This window comes from Crocuta crocuta, unplaced genomic scaffold (genome assembly GCF_008692635.1).
Source record: "Crocuta crocuta isolate KB4526 unplaced genomic scaffold, BGI_CrCroc_1.0 scaffold96, whole genome shotgun sequence".
Taxonomy (NCBI): domain Eukaryota; kingdom Metazoa; phylum Chordata; class Mammalia; order Carnivora; family Hyaenidae; genus Crocuta; species Crocuta crocuta.
In genome coordinates this window covers 5,510,874-5,528,976 of record NW_027531522.1, presented here as the reverse complement: position 1 = coordinate 5,528,976, position 18,103 = coordinate 5,510,874, and the positions used below count along the sequence as shown (strand labels likewise).

The window sequence follows — 18,103 nt, the reverse complement described above, 5'->3', positions numbered from 1 at the left end:
ACAAGACGCCCATCCAACTAGCTGACCTTGAGCACTGCTTCCAACCTTCACATTTAATGAAGGAATCAGGAACTGAATGAAGATCTCCAATAGGAGGTTTGGAAGACATATGTTGGCCATGTCATTTGGGTTTTAGTGTCCATGGGGATTATTGTCAAAACTGACTGGTTAATATGACCCAATATTTGTGCCTTCTAGACCTGAATGAAGAACACAGTTGGCTAATGCCAACCATGAGGTCACATTCAGGATATCATTCGGATAGAGTCTATGTTTTACTGGTTACATGTTTTTTCCACATCATGCCTTCCTTTCTCAGTGGTTTACCTCTGTCTCTCGCTTTCTTCGAAAAGGTGCAAACAGCAAGGTCAGCATTTACCCTTTGCGTGAAAATGGGCAATATTCAATGCAACTCTATTCCATATGTGTTTGTATTCTGGAGACAAAATGGGAAGAGCAGAGAAGAACAAACACATCAAACTGATACTTACTAGATTTGGTGAGTGCTGCATTGACCTCATGGATGACAGGCTGGTCTGGTGCATGTACCCATAGCCTTGAGAATGGCTTTGCTGATAGGCTCCGGGAAGAACAGGAGCTGCACATTAAACACACACACAGATGCCTCAAAGCGAGTCTCAAAATATCCCTCCCAACCCCTCAAGTGACTTCATGCTCTGACTGGAAACTTCTGAAACAAAATGCCACGTCCAATGTCGTGTGAAATCTGGGTAGTGATGTTACAAGTGATCTCAAGCTTAGTATACATTTCAGCAATTAAGAACAGACAGAGGGAATCAGTGTAACACACAGTGAAAAATGTTAGAAATAGTTGTATTGCTCGACTGCAGATGCTCTGTTCAAACAACACAAATACAAAACAAAAATTTCCCATAACCTTTTAACAAAATCTCATTTTTACTGAGGTATGTAATCCAGTTAGGCATTTTTCAAAATAAAACATAAGAAATGTTGGAGGCGCCTGGGTGGCTCAGTCAGTTGAGCGTTCAACTTCAGCTCAGGTCATGGTCTCGCGGTTTGTGAGTTCGAGTCCCACATCAGGCTCACCACTGTCAGCACAGACCCAATCTTGGATCTTCTGTCCCCTTCTCTCTGTGCCCCTCTTTCACTCTCTGTCTCAAAACAACTAAATAAACTTAGAAAAAAATTTTAAATAAGAAATCTTTTAAAATTTAATCTGATTGGCCAGCCAATGACAGAGTATAAATGTTTTCACAGAATATTTCTATAGTGGATCCTCTCAATATTTCAAGACATACAGCTGAGTATAACTTTACAAAGACGGTAAATATAGCGTATGGTTAGCAACGTAGGTTTATTTAGCAGTTAATAATGAGCCTATACCCCTAAAAGAAAACTTGCTTTAGATATATATAAATTCTCAATTTTATGTTGTCTGTAAGTCAAGACTAAATAAGTCAATGAATATGTTATAAAAGCCTAACAAACCAAACCATGTAAAGAACCTCATAGACATCCTTCTACATAAAAAAAAAAAAAAAAAGCAAAAGTCAAGAAAATAGTAACATTCACTCAACTGTGTGTTGTTCTCACCATTAGGAGAGACAGTCAATAATAATTAGGACATTCAAAAGACATTGTTCCTGTTTTGAAGAATATTGACTTCTAGAGAAACTAGGAAAAAGCCCCACAAACTCAGTAGGTGTATGCTTGAGTGTGGGTTTTGAAGTATATTTAATACTTAGAGGCACAGGGCTGGTTATATGTAAGAGTATTTCTGTAGCACATACTTCATTGTATCTTGAGTAATCATACAATACATTAGTAAGACATATATGTGCTATAAAAATCCATAATAGGCTGCCATTTTTGTTCAGTCGGGTTGAGTATGTAAAGTAATTATCCTAGGTTGATTGATTTAGGACAGTTTTTATAATAAAAGAATAAAGGAGATATAATTCTTGGGTACTATGAATAATTAATATTTTATAAGTGGCATGTTCAATCTAATGATTTATGAGAACATCAAACTTTAAAGAAGTTTAATCATCAGAAAATTACAAGTCATTAATGTGTTCTCCAGATAATAATGACATTAGGTTGAATGGGAATTTTTTTAAAAGTTCTTGAATTAATTCATATTACAATGCTGCTAACAGATCGTGTTTATTTACTGTCTAAATGTGGCATCAAAGAGACACTGCCAAGACCTTTACTTGGATTGTAGTCCATCCTAAAGTTAGTAAAGCATTAAATATCAAATACTTGAGAACACAGCACTTTTTAACATTATCAGCTCAGTTTAAATATTTAATGTCAAGGGGAAGTCAGGAATATTGTCAAAATTCACTCATGAAGAAAAAAATAATGAAATCCCTAAAAATATCTAAGTCCACTTAATTAGCTGAGGAGCAGAGCCTTTTCTGTGTGTTGGAGGCATTGACCGTTCATTTCTGCACTCCCTCAATACTCAGCAAATATTGACTGAGTGAGTTAATGTGTGCACGGGGCTTACTTACATGGCTTGTCACTTAGCAAGCCTCCATAAATTTTAACAACTATCACTGTCTACTATGTTCAAGGCATGCCAAGCATAAAAGGAGAGAAGTGACAAAAACAATTGCTCTCCTCAAGCAATAGTGACCCTGGACATCAGCCCTTTGCCCAGCTGAAGACATGGAATACTTAGGGCATTTCTCATTAAATATGTAAGTCAAAGACACCAACTGCACCCCCAGACTGGCAGCCTGAACTGGTTTTAGCCATTTAAGTAAGTCAGTGATTATAAATGATTATTTTAATCAACTGGTAAATTCTAAAGGCTAAGGTAAAAAAAAATCCTCTAAACTTGCTTAAAATGAATTAATAAACTTTTAATCCTTTGTTACAATATCAAATTGACCTTCACCTTCTGATGTACAGAGTTAAGCAAAACCATTTTAAAATATTTGGGGGAAAAGCCATTAGGAAAAGACAATGATGGAAAATATTTTTAAACATGCTATCTCATATGCTGTAATGTGTTTATGTTTATATAATCTGTGCATCAGAATCCCAGGACTGACAATTCAGGAATGTCGTTGAACAGCGTTCTCTAATTTTGGCTTTTTTTTTTTTTAATGTTTTTTATTTATTTCTAGGAGAGAGAGAGACAGCATGAGCAGGGGAAGGTCAGAGAGAGAGGGAGTCATAGACTGAAACAGGCTCCAGGCTCTGGGTTGGCAGTCAGCACAGAGCCCGATGCGGGGCTCGACCCCACGAACCGCGAGATCATGACCTAAGTGAAAGTCGGACGCTTAACCGACTAAGCCACCCAGGCGCCCCTAATTTTGGCTTTTAAAAACCAAGTATATTCATGCCTGTTCAACTGCTCAAATCTGACCTTCAAAGAGAACCTATAGCTACTGTCAAATACAGCAAGAGAAAAAAGTGATGTATTTGCCCTAAATCTGTGTGGGTTTGGAGAGAACAAGGGAGAGTTTAGAAGGAGGAACCTGGGGGTACATATAATCTATCTTGTTCTTACGCTTTCTTCTCATGCCTTTATCGATTATTTCCATTTCCCTCTCTGGCTGCATTACTTAATGCAAGTTCCTTCAGGGCTATCCAACCTTGTTATCTATCTTATACCTGATACAACAAAAGAGCTTTTAGGAAGCTCCTATTAGAGCTATGAAAAACATAACTGAGAGCCCAGAGGAATCAACTTACTAAAAGTAAATGCCAATTTAAAAAAGAAGCACAGACATTGCTTTTTTTTATTATTGTTTTGCTACGTGATTTCTTTTTTATGTAGTGTAGGCAAAATAAGCAATAGGAAATTGAAAACAATGGCTTTGGAAATTGGGTTTATTAAGAATTTGGGTGAAAGACAGCTAGTCTGCGTGTGTATAACATTTCTTCCGTGAAAATATGGAACTCGAAAGGTTTTGCAAAAGCAAGATATTAGGCTAATTTTGCAACAAACGTGGACTTCTTATCAGAGAAAAACATACAGTGCGCTCTTCCTTCAACCAGTGGTCAGATTCCACCAGCACTGATATAGATGGATAATGGCCAAGCTACCATGACAGTCTTCCCACACAAGAGTCTTGAAATTGAAGAGTGTTTTATGACAATGGCATGAAAGTCACAAAACAATCGTTTCATTATCCTAAGGCAACAACAAACCACATGAGTGCGACTCAATTTTCATTTCACACTGGTAAGACTTAGTGACCAGAGGTCTGGAAGCTGGCTCAAGCTCTAAGGATTTCAGGCTCTATTTGCAAGGTATCATCGTATTTATAAAACCAAAATCTCGGGGCGCCTGGGTGGCTCAGTCGGTTAAGCATCTGACTTCAGCTCAGGTCATGATCTCACAGTTCATGGGTTCGAGCCCCGCGTCGGGCTCTGTGCTGCCGGCTAGCTCACCTGTCTTCATATTCTGTGTCTCCTTCTCTCTCTGACCCTTCCCTACTCATGCGTCTCTCTCTCTCTCTCTCTCTCTCTCAAAAATAAATAAAACATTAAAAATTAAAAAAAAAAAACCAAAATCTCTCCTCTCGTGCAAAATAAAGTGTTCCCACGAACAGCCAATACTAAGATTTTCTATTTAATGTTTCTCCTTACAATGGAGGGAGATAAAACCAAGATAAGAATCGAGTAGGCATGAAGATCATCAAACAAAAGTGGAAATGGAAGAGGAAACACTTTTTGGAAGCTTTGCAAATCTGAAGCTGGAAAAATAAGGAAATATGTGTAAACATGCACAGTAGAGTAAATGACCCAAAGATATGCACCCATAATAAGGAGAGAAATACTCAAAAAGAGGCCAGCCCACTGTGGAGAAGGTCCATGGAGTAAGTAAAAGAAGAGGAGTATGGAAGTGCCATTGGCGTGCATGGTGCCATGATGTTGTCAGAAAAACTCTGAAACATAGATATCATTCCCACTTACAGAATAAAATACAGAGGCTGGGAGATTAAGCAGGAAGGCAGAAGAACAATGGTTTCTGCATAGTAACACCACAACCAAGCTCTGATGCCGTTAAAGATGAGGTAGAGATTTAGAAAGGCTCACAATGACAAAAGCCTAAGAGTAGATGGCCAAACTCCACATGCAAAAATAAGAATAGTCCCTTATTGATGTCTTAGCCCACTGGGGTTGGTATAAAAAATAAAAATACCAGAGACTGGATGGCTTAAACAATACATGTTACTTCTCACTGTCCTGGAGATTAGGAAGTCCAAGATCAAGATGCTGGCAGATTCAGCATCTGATGAGGACCTATTTCCTCCTGGTGCATAGAGAGACCGCTTCTTTTGGTGGAGTTCCCAAGTGGCAGAGAGGCAGAGGGAGCTTTCTGGGGCCCTAAGTCCACCCTCATGACCTAGTCACCTCCCAAAGGCCATCCCTCCTACCACCATCATATCGAGGGTTAGGATTTTGACATGTGACTTTGGGAGGACACAAGCATTCGGTCTTTAACAACCGGCTAATTGTAGACATAACACAAACAAAAAAATAATTTCTCATAGGCTTACATTTTTATTTGTTTGTTTATTAATTAATTAATTAATTCATTTATTTATTTTTGAGACAAAGAGACAGAGCACGAGTGGGGGAGGAGCAGAGAGAGAGGGAGACACAGAATCTGAAACAGGCTCCAGGCTCTGAGCTGTCAGCACAGAACAGAACCCGATGCAGGGCTGGAACCCACGAACTGTGAGATCATGACCTGAGCCGAAGTCAGACACTTAATCAACTGAGCCACCCAGGCACCCCATCACAGGCTTACTTTTTTAAAAAAATTCATAATAAGGAGAAAATCACCCTTCAAAAGTTTTGCAATAAAGAGTACAGGATACAATGACATTACTGTCATATTTTCCTAACGGTTGATGACAGTTTTATCACTTACTGTGTGTCAAAGAACTTAATGAATTGTGAGGTGTTTTTGTTTTTAACAAAGAATCTCAATTTGGACAATTACGGGGGGTTGCTAAAATGAATGATGACTGTAAATGAGAAAGTACGAAGATACTGCTGGTTTTGAAGTAAATATTAAATAATGAGCCAGAGCCTCATTAGATCTCACCTAGGCCATGAGCAAGGGGGTTGAGCTAATCGGTGATAAAATAGACCCATAATGTGGACCTTTTTGCTTAAGTAGCTTTTATAGGTGCCATCGAGGGTGCCCATTCAGAGCCTCAATTCTTCCTGGCACCTGATTCTCTCCACAAGCCCCAAGTGAGTGCTAAACCCACAACATTTATGCAGAATCCAGCACAAGATGCTTTTTTTTAATCTGATAGAATTCTGAGCACTATAGAAACTTCTTTTCCTTCCCTGCAGAAGACAGAAACAAGCCAGATTGCCTCCAGGTTTTAGTTTGTTGGTTTTTAATTATAAGCTGTGAATAGATAAGTACCTAAGAAACTGGCTTGCTGCATGATAAACTATGAATCAACAGACTTTAGCATAAAAATGAGATAATCGACAACTGAGTTAAAATCACCAAGTTTTAAAGGCATGCATAATCATCACTGGGATACAAAACAAGTGCTCAAACTTTGGAGATCATATGTAGAAATTAAACCAATCATTACTGGGGCTCCTGGGTGGCTCAGTCGGATAAGCGTCTGACTTTGGCTCAGGTCATGATCTCGTGGTTCGTGGGTTCGAGCCCTGCATCAGGTTCTGTGCTGACAGCCAGCTCAGAGCCTGGAGCTTGTTTCAGATTCTGTGTCTCCCTCTCTCTCTGACCCTCCCCTGCTCACGCTGTCTCTCTCAGAAATAAATAAAACATTAAAAAATTTTTTTTAAAAAGCAATCATTACTATTTCACATGTTAAATTTCCAGCTTTCACCAGGCCAGAACCTTGTGGGAAGGAAAACAGGGAACCGAGATAGAAGGGGAATCAGCTACTTGGTGGGTTTCCACTCTGACTGCATACTGAATTCACCTGGGATCTTTGAAAACCACGTTATGTCCAGGCCCCCAGACCAATTAAATCAGAATCTGGGGTGGGAGTGAAGGGACTAAATGTTGGTGTCTTATTTTTTTAAGGATTCCAAGTGATTTAAATGGGCAGCCACTATCAGCTTTCTCCCCAGCCTGACACAAATTTAGAGGCTCAATGACCCTATTTATGCTATTCCTAAACACCCCATCTCCCCCTGAAACGGACTGAATATTTGTGTCACCTGCTTCCAAAATTCATATGCCGAAATCCAAACCCCCAAGGTGATGGTCTTGGGAAGCGGGGACTTTGGGAGGTGATCTAGGACGTGGGAGTAGAGCCTCGTGAATGGGATTTGTGCCCTCAAGAGAGGCCAGAGAGCTAGCTAGCTCTCTTCCCATCAGGTAGGGGTACAAGAAGACGCAGGCCTGCAACCTGGGAAAGGGCCATCCCCAGACTCAACCGCGCTGGCTCCCTGATCTCAGAGGCCCGCCTCCAGATTTCTGTTGTTTGCAAGGTCTCTGGTCTTCGGTGTTTTGTGACAACAGCAGAAACAGGCTAAAACACACATCTCCCCCTCCGTGACTTGTTCGTATTTGTGGAGGCAAATGTTTAACCCCAGACTCAAGAAGCCACCAGAGACGGTCAGAAGAAATTATTAGTAAGAGGAAGCTCCCTGTAGAAGAATCCAACCACCCCGGTAAGGCCAGCACCAGGAAGCGCCACCTGGGACAAACCAATGGGAGTTGAGCCCACTTCCGCGAGGCTGACCAGAACAGCACCTGCTACCGCCTCAGGGAGAAAGGGGGCCGTGCAACCAAAAAATGCCTTTACAGATTCAAAAATTATCCCTCGAGCCACTGCTAGGTTCCTAACAATTTTCTCCTTCTAGACTCCGATATCATCTTTGTTTTCATTTTCTCTTCTCAGATAAATGTTATTACTATAAGGTATTGCAAACCCCCTTTAAGACAATTCAATACATGTGAACATATTTAATCACTTAGGTCTGGGTCCCTGTGACACTTCACGGAGGAGAGTTGTAATATAGGACTTTGCTTTCCAAAGAACATACAATATGAATACAATAAAATCTGAGCAAATGAAATGCTTGTAAGTTAGAGGATGAATTTGGTTTGCTCAGGACTCTCAGTTGTAGTAGAGGAAGTGCTGCTCCCCAGGGAACCCCTCTCAGCCCAGCTGGGGTCCCCCTACTTACAAAATGCTGAGCCCTGTGCTTAGCGTGTCACACACCTCAGCTGGTGAAATCGTCACCCCCTTACAGATGGCAAAATGCCCATTTTCCAGATAAAGAATCTGAAGGTTAGAGAGGTTCAGTAGCTTGGTAAAAAAAAAATATCAGGGCCACGTGGAGCTGGTATTCAAATGCCAACAGTCTGACCCAAGAACCCTACAGTTTATACTCTGTAGTCTGACTGTACCACACCAAAATGGTACGGATGAAATGATAAGATGGTATAAGGTCAATGTGCAAATGAGCACTGTGAATCAGAAATGTGAAAGAGGGCGCTGTGGTCTGAAGAGCTCAGGACCTTCCAACACCAGGGGCTTGGTGTGAAGTGGGAAAAGTTCGCAGTAGACCACTCACTCCTGCGGTGGGGCAGACTGCAGGGAGAGAGAGGGAAAGGCGAACGAAGAGGAGGTTTTGTGCGTGGGGAGATGTGCAAGTAGCTTTGTTAGGCTCACAAGGGTGTCTGTCGCTAGCACTGACTTTTCTTGGGTAAATTCAGGGGTACAAACTCTATAGGCAGTTTAGGTGAATGTGGTTGATGAGGGGATGTTAAACATCTCTGGAAGAATTTATAGTGAGAATAATTCATTCCCTTTTGGAAAAGCCAGCTCAAATCACAGAGAATAGCATCACTTCTGAAGCAATGGCTTTCAGAATTCTTTTAAGGGTCATTTTGGCATTTGATAAGTCTCTGCAGTGTGTGTGTGTGTGTGTGTGTGTGTGTGTGTGTGTGTGTGTGAGAGAGAGAGAGAGACAGAGACAGAGACAGAGACAGAGAGAGACAGAGACAGAGAGAGGGAGAAGGAGAGGGTCTGGGTTTAAGCCTAATAGGACCTCAGCCACTCTCCCACTGAGCAAGGAAGATCCCCATCATGATGCCACCTGACAATTTTCAAAATCCTTCTGGCAGACACTGCCTGCAAAATATTACTTCCTCAAGTCAGCATCAGAATGGCAACATGCCCTACAGTTATGCCAAGAATTTAGTTACAAATATAATTAAGTCCATAACACTGCTTAACCATTTCTTCTCTAAATTTAAATAATAGATTTATAACGTTGCTCTAGTCAAATATAAGTTGGATATTTAAAGATTCCTAATTACCTATTAAATGAAAAGGAAACATCTAGGTTATATACTTTTTATTTTTTTAATGTTTATTTATTTTTGGGAGAGAGAGAGCGTGAGCTGTGGGAGGGGGAGGGTGTCAGAGAGAGAGGGAGACACAGAATCAGAAGCAGTCTCCAGGCTCTGAGCTGTCAGCACAGAGCCCGATGCTGGGCTCGAACTCACAAACTGTGAGATCATGACCTGAGCCAAAGTCGGACGCTTTACCGACTGAGCCATCCAGGCGCCCCAGTTATGTACTTTTTAGCACTATGCATATATGCATTACATCTGACCATTTCATTTCTATATTTGGCTTAGTTGCCCAAATAAGAATTTCTAATATGTTGTCTTGAGGCTCTGCAGTTCTTAAATATTGAAAAAAGGGGCCCTTGGGTGGCTCAGTTGGTTAAGCGTTCAACTTTGGGTCAGGTCATGATCTCATGGCTCCTGAGTTTGAGCCCTGCATTGGGCTCTGTGCTGATGGCTCAGAGCCTGGAGCCTGCTTTGGATTCTAGGTCTCCCTCTCTTTCTGCTCCTCCCCGCCTCATGCTCTCCCTCTCTCTCTCTCAAAATAAATAAACATTAAAAAAATTACTAAATATTGAAAAAAGAAACACAAAATAAGTTATTGTTTAAATTATCAGCCAGGTAAATTTAGTCTCACAAGCCAGGAAAAGCAGTACATTTGATTTCAAAGCTAACTGGTTTTTCTCTTGAAAAAATAAGTCTGTGAATCTTCTCTGACAGGACAGAACCAGACATAATGTGCTTTGAACAGAACTAGAGAGATTCAGAGTTAAGAATATCTGCGATTTTGCTTCAGAATAATCTAACCAGTTTACTCTTATATTCAGATTTGAATATCAACTTGTGTGTTTTTTCTCAGATTTGTTTCTCATTTTTAGTCGTCTAATCCAGGATTAACTCCCCAACTTGTAACGGTAACACAAACCACACACAGAAGCAGGATTGCCACTGAGAGAGAAGGAAATCATTTCTGCCCCAAATTACAAAGTCTTTAAAAATGTTCTCATGGCACAGGATCAGTAAGGTATATATCTGTGTCTATGCACACACACAAAACAAAAAAAGAAAGGAATTCAAAGTATGGATATAGATCTATAGGTATAATTTTCTGACAAAAAATACTTAATTTGGGGCAGTTCTTGGATAAGATGAAATCAATGAAGAAGACTTTAAGGACAGCAGGGACATGGGGCTGCTATTTCTATTTAGGTAACCTATAGCACTGAATCTAGCTTTCGACCCCAGTTTATGCCATGACTGAAAAGTCAGTTCACAACAAATCCCAATTTTCCTCAATGAATACTGCCATCAATATTGTGTAAGTCAAGGGGCGCCTGGGTGGCTTAGTTGGTTAAGCGTCCGACTTTCGCTTAGGTCATGATCTCACGGTTCGTGGGTTCGAGCCCCGCGTCGGGCTCTGTGCTGACTGCCAGCTCAGAGCCTGGAGCCTGTTTCAGAGTCTGTGACTCCCTCTCTCTCTGACCCTCCCCTGCTCACGCTGTCTCTCTCTCTCCTAGAAATAAATAAAACATTAAAAAAAAAATATTGTGTAAGTCAATCTCGTCTAGAAAGATTCATTGATCAATTACAATGAAAGAAAATCTCATTGTGCTACTATAGAGGATATTCTATAAATACTTATTGGATAAGTATACATAACATATTTTTAAAGACTTAAAAACAGACCATGCCTTTGGTTTATTCTTGCACTAATCAATTCAAATACTGACCCTTAGGAAATATCATCCATCCACAAGTAGTTCCCAAATCCAGTTTTATATTAGATACCCTTAGTGACAAGCCACACTAAATATCATATAAAGACACATCTCAGGATTGGTAACACTTCTGAATGAGCAAGTATATTTTTTTCAACCGGTAGGCATATATGACACTGAATCAATGTGTCCCTGACATGATTTGAAGATAAGGGAATGTGGGAAAATGGACATAATGGATTGTCTGGGCCTTCCGGAGCCCGAGTTTCAGTTTAAGGTAAGTGGCTGGAGCTGAAGAAAGACGCAGGTACAAGAGTCACCGCCAAGTAGGGAGATGAGGAACAGGCCACTAGAGTCAAAGGCATGCAATTTTAAAGATATTTAGACAGGATCTAAGTAAGAGTCTGACAGACTAGTAAACAAGTTCAGTATACAAAGGTCAGGTATATGGTGTACAATAAAGATCCAAGACCAGAATGCCTGAAAAAATGTGGCATGGGCAGATCAGGAACATTCCAGAGTAGGGAATCTGGCCACAAGAGAGGAAGTGTGCACAACAGTGAGCTTGGGTAACAGGAGATAATGACCAAGCAAAAGGCAGAGACTCGATACAATATCACCCAACTGTATCAGCCCGTGGAAATTTTAAGTAGTTCCTGTAAAAAGTCAGGATCCAATCCCCATGACCTACTAGCCTGGGCGGGAGGATGGGGGGGCACCTGGATGAAATAGGAAGTTGGGGCAGGAAAGGAAATGCATTACTACAAAGGTGACATTGTGACTGTTTTGTCTCTAAGACAGATATGTAAACACGTATATGTACTCAATCTGTCACCCAACTTGGATGTCAGATTTGATCCATAAAAACCGAAAACTACTATTTCCATTTTCATTGCCAACGTTCTACAACATGAAAAACCCATTCTGCCCTTTCCACGTACGTCACTTCACAATTTGCAAAGCTCTTCCAAAGTTTTCTCATTTGACGCATGTGCTGTGGCCACATTTATCTCCTTCCCGATGATCAAACCTTCTCTTTTCCCCCCAGTCGACTCAGCTTCGCAGGAAATATCTTTCTAATGTTTTATTGTTTGCTACTTTCAGCGTCAGATGTTTCTCCTTCATACACATATGGAACCCTTTGATTTAATTTTGGCAAATCAATGAAAGACACATGTGCATCTTGGAACAAGTGCTATTCATTAGTATTTGATCCTTTTCCTAACTTCACACTCAGAAAACTTATGATGCTGCTTTCATTCCAAGTCTACTGATATCAGGAATAGGAGTTTCTCTAAGGACTTCAAATTCAATCAGAATCCTGAACCTTTTTCTTGGGGGTGCAACCAAACAAACTAAAAGTTTCTAAGAGTTCATAATGTGTGCCTTTTTGTAAGCCAGAGGCACCAGCTAGACGGCTACATACAGTCATGTAAGAGCCGGCAGGAGGATTTTACATTATAAAGGACTCGTTTATTTTCCTATAGATTAGTTTCATGACAGAAATTTATCTCAGAAATTGACCATAGAAGTATCTCAGCCATCAACTCTTTAAATCTATCTGCACTTAAATGAAGACACGAAAACATCATTGTTTGACAGATACTGCACACTTCTCAAATTCAGATTGGAAACAGCTCTCAAATAAAGTCGGGATATAATATAACTGAACTTTTCTCGGTGAAGGTATTTTCTTCACAGAAGTCAGGCTAAGAGGGAGTTGGATTTTTTCAGGGGGTCAGAGTTGCCCGTCAGTAATCAGAAGCCAGAAGTAATGGCTTCACTAGAAATCCTGGCACACTTATTTTAAACCAAGACAAAGAGTTCAAAATCAAGAGTATACTTCCTAGTAAGTTGTTCTGGTTTCCTAATTTTAAGACTACGCTCACCATTAAACATCAGTAGTGCTGCATTTGGGGCAGAATGCCACCCATAAATCATAAAACGTAAATCCTCAATGGGCAAAGAGAATCAACAGAAAAATTAACGCAGAGACTGAGCAAAGGAGTGTGATGTTATGGATACTGCTCCTATTAAAGGAGATTTGGAAACACTACTGGTTGGGTGCATATCCATCGCTTTCAAAACATACTAATAGTTTAGAACTGTGCCCACATTTACTATTTCTGTCCTCAATTTAATGGTAAATTTAACTTTTAATGATGGCTATTGTCCTTCGGAACTAAGGGTCTCTGCTCTGTGCACTTTGTCTCCTTCCGTTCACCATTTATTCATTGAGCATTCGCGGTCCTGCACTATGTACAGGAAGCAAAGCATCACGGCATCTTCATTCTCTGCCACCTGGAGTTCATGATCAAACAATACACTGGAATACACTGAGACAGAAGCGATACAAGGTATGAATTTCAGAATTCCACTTCAGTAAGTCTGCCGGAGGCCCGTTCCAGCCTGTCTAGGGGGTCCCTGAAGGATGGACGGTGTTGGCGAGAGAGAGAGAGAGAGAGAGAGAGAGAGAGAGAGCCCCGAGATTCTTTCTGATCACCCGGCAGGCATCTCTGCACTGTCGGTTTTGGTGTCTTTATTTATAGGTCAAACGATAACATGAGATCTGAGAAAGGAATTTTTACAATGGGAAACTCTTTGTGATAAGATGCTTCGAAAAGTGTACAAAAACAGGTTTTTCAGAAGTATTCTTGCAGAATCACCCCCATCGTGGTGAGGTTGAGTAAATCTTACAACTACGGAAATAACAGGACGTTCTTAGTGAAAAACAGGATGACATACATATTTGTTCTAAGTTCATAACGCTAGGATTAGGACATAGGTTAAGTTGTATATCGATAGGCTAGGAGTCATTCAGTCTGGCTCACAAGAGGATGACTGTTTTTGAGCTGGTCAGTAAGTTGTTTGTGGAAACTTTTTTGACTTGATGCTGAATGTGTAAACACCGTGGAGGCCCTAAATGTGTCAGCCCTTGTTTTGGGGTTATGTTTTAGCTACTCTTACCTCTCCTCCTCCCAGCGGCCAGTGTAAGGGAGGGTGTTTGTGGAAAGTAGGCCTTAGAGAAGGGACTGCCATACATCACCAGTTAGGAAAGGTATTAGTATTAACTTAAGTTCTGCCTTTATCTGTTCCTTAACTCTAAATTAGGCTCTTTGTCTCGGGGCCAGGCTCAGTTGTAACTCTTGTGTTCCTAACCCCCTTTATTATCTAAGTCTTGGATCTGCAAGGCCCATAGGAAGAGCCTTTTGACAATCAACCAGTGCTTTCATCTAAAATCTCATCTGAAGAGGCAGGAATATGCTTCCTTATGAGGTATCTGTATGGGGAATATCGGTCTGATCTGGAATATTGTGAGGCCCGGTCAATACCAGCAGGCTCATTTCCAACATGAGCCAGTAGTAGCAGAAAGAGATACCAGTTTTTTGTTTCTCATGGCAGGAGCTGTGCAAACACTGCCATTTCCTCGCTGCGACTGTCATCCAGCGAGGCCGGTGTGGCTCCCAGCATATAAGTCCTTACTAAGGACAACTGTCACAAGAGAAATAAAACATTGAAATGAGAAGTCTTTATATGAGAACAGAAGTGTTAATGTAGGAATAATTTACTGATTTCTTGGTAATGAAAGGTCACTAGCTGACTCAGGCTTTGTAATAAACATAGGTTACACTGGTATGGTCCAGTGATACATTTTACATTAGTGCTTTAAAAAAAAAAACATAACAAGGGTTATTATTGCACCTTTACCCTCAGCCAAATCAGCTCTAATTAGATTCAGTAAATTAAAGACTAATACCAAGTTTTAGTGATTTAGCACATGTAACAAAGCTGTTTCTTTGCATTTCAGATCAAACTTTAATTTGAATGTATTTATGTATCAACAATATTAAGTGTGTGTTTTGTTGGCACTTTTCTAGATGCTAGTTATAAAATAGAGAACAAAGGGGCAGAATGATTCTGTTCTAACAGAGTTTATATTCTGGGGGAGACATAATTAGTTAATACATAATTAAATACAGTATCAGATAGTAAAAAGAGTGATAGATGTATACCCAGAAATGGAATTGTTGGATCGTATAATAATTCTATTTTTAATTTTTTGAGGAATCTCCATACTGTTTTCCATGGTGGCTGTATCATTCTACATTCCCACCAATAAAGTACAAGGTTCCAATTTCTCCACATCCTCACCAACATTTATCTTCTTTTTTTTGTTTGTTTGAGTTTGGGTTTTGGTGGTTTTTTTCCCTTTTTTGGACAATAACCATCCTAACAGATATGACATCATATCTCATTATGATTCTGATCTGCATTTCCCTGATCTGGAAGAGATATCTGTGGCTTCCAGCTCACTCAGCACTATTCACAAGAGCCAAGAAATGAATAGAGCCTAAATGACCATTGATGAATGGATAAAGAAAATGATATATACTACAATGGAATATTATTCAGTCTTAAAGTAAGAAATCCTACCATTTGTGACAACATGGGTGAACATAGAGAACATTACACTAAGTGAAATAAGCTAGTGATAGGACAAATACTGCAGAATTCTACTCATATGAGGTGTCTATAATAGCCAAATTCATAAAGCAGAGAAGAGAACAGCAGTTGCCAAGGGCAGAAGGAGGGGAAAATGGGAAATTGCTGCTCAAGGAGAATAAAGCTTCTGAGATCCGCTGTACAACATAGTACCTCTAGATAACAATATTGTATTGTGTGCTGGAAAAGATGTTAAAAGGATAGTTCTCATGTTAAGTGTTCTTATCACTAACACACACACACACACAAGAAACCAAACATACACACACCCACAAGAACACAAAGAAATCTTTAGAGATGAATATGTTCAGTATCTTGATTGTGGTGATGGTATCATGGGTATATGCATGAGTCCAAACTCATCAAAATTTTGATATTAAATATGTGCAAATTTTATCAATAAAGCATAAAAAAAGAGTTACAGAGAAAAACAAAGCAAGGTAAAGGGATGAAGAGTTATGGGTGTACATGGATTGAGAGCTTCCAGGTAGAGTGGTCAAGGAAAGCATTTCTGATGAGTTGACATTTAATCAGAGACCTGAACCATGGGAGGCAAGCCTACAAAGCACCTGGGAGTGTTCCAGGCAAAGGGACAAGTGACTGCAAAGAGCCCACAGGAGAGGACACCTAATGCCAGGAGGTCTGTGTGACCGGGGCAGACAGTCTGGTAGAAAAGGGAAGTGGAGACATGACCAAGTACCAGACCGTGCAGCCCCCTGTAGTCTATGGATCTGGGGTTTTCATTGAAGTGTGACTGGAGATATTGAAGAATTCTGAGCAAGCACATAAGCCATCTGATGCCGGTTTTTACAGGATCACTGGCCCCTGGGCAGAGGTCAGCTCAAAGGGAGGCAAAAGTGGCATTACAAAGACCAGGAGCTTATGCCAGAGATCTCGAGGAGCTGGGATGGGATTTGCTCAGGGAGTACTGGAAATGGCAAGGAGGGGATAGATGTGGGACAGATCTGTAGTGAACAGAGCCAAGAGGTTTACAGATGGATTGAATGTGAAGCGTGAGAGGAAGAAAGGTAATAAAGATGTCACAGGTTCTGTTGCTGTTGGGCATGACTGTGTCATCAGCTGAGATGGCGAACAAAGACAAGACCAGATGTTTGCTCTTCTGGGAAGATACTAAATAAGACGCTGGTTCCACACATAAGATTTGAAATGCCTATTAAGCATCCAGCAGTGGGCTATTTTGTCTGGAGTCTGGAAGTCGTGAGAGTAGGAAGATGCTATGATTTTGGAGTTTCTACTCTTCTACATCAATGATGAACGTCAACAATAAGAGACATGGTGACGTCTGAAATAAAAATCCACCATGACATTTGGGGCGCCTGGGTGGATCAGTCGGTGAAGCGTCCGACTTCGGCTCGGGTCATGATCTCACAGCTCGTGGGCTCAAGCCCCGCACTGGGCTCTGTGCTGACAGCTCAGAGCCTTGGAGCCTGTTTCAGATTCTGTGTCTCCCTCTCTCTCTGCCCCTCCCCTGCTAACGCTCACTCTCTCTCTTTCTCTCTCTCTCTGTCTCAGAAATAAATAAAACATTAAAAAAAAAATCCACCATGAGCCCCTCTATGAGACTGCAAAGAAGGCCTTCTGGTCACGGGATGCCCGAGAAGTCAGCTCTCTTGGTAGGATCTAAATCATCCAATGCAGATTAGATCCTCAGACAAGCTCCTAGAGTGGATTAACCTCAAAGCCAGAGACTCAACTGCCTACCAGTCTAGGGAACTGGTCTTCCACATAGCCTCCAAATCTCCTGCTGGACGGAGTCCAAGGAGAGTGCCCACAAATGATACTCAGTTGCCACCCTGTCTCTGAAAAGGCTGTGACTAGCACTCCCCACACTCTGGTCTTGTCTTCATCCTATTTCCTGGACACACAGCCCCTGGGTTTAAGTTGTGCCAAAGCACACCAAGTTTCCAATATGCTCATATGCTACATTTTGGCCAAAAACACTCCCTTCCCGGTCCCCACCTAGCTAATTCCAACATTCTGTGTCACTCCATCACAATGCCTTTCTGGGCACAATGACTTAATGCATCTGGCTCTCCCATCCAAATGTGAGTTATTTGAGGATAACAACAAGACCTTTAATTTTTCTGTTTCTAGCGTCTCACACATATGGGAGATAAATGTTTAGTGGATAAACAGATGGAATTATGGGTGCCTTGAAAACACCCGTAGTTTTCAGGCCAATCAGCTCCCTAACTGGTACATTGCCCTCCTGGTACGCCTACAGACAATCTCCTGAGAGCTCCAGAATGTACCGAAGTATCTCCTGCAAGATGGCACAGGACAGGGGCTGGAATGCTGTAATAAGCACAGCCCAGTGGAGCTGTCACAGAATTCAGAGGCTCGTTTTCCATCAGTTAAGGCAGGATGAGGCCATCCCAATAAGATTCCTTCACCACAAAACTGAAAAAGTTCACAAGGTTGGAAAACCAAAAAATGTCCATTTTAAGATGTGCGTCTGTCTTTCCTTCCCCGTCACACCCCACCCCCTTGTATGCTCCAGAGGGAAACAGAAACACGTAAAATACCTGAAGCAAAATCAAATGCA

The 18,103-nt window shown here is 41.0% G+C and overlaps 1 protein-coding gene across 1 annotated transcript in view; it reads right to left on the bottom strand.

The window, feature by feature from the left end:
- The window catches only part of NEBL (nebulette), a 112,792-nt gene that overhangs the window by 6,697 nt on the left and 87,992 nt on the right, over positions 1-18,103 (bottom strand). Inside the window, exon 27 of the mRNA XM_077772479.1 lies at positions 492-598. Within this exon, the coding sequence (XP_077628605.1) occupies positions 492-598 (107 nt within the window). The remainder of the gene's footprint in view (positions 1-491; positions 599-18,103) is intronic.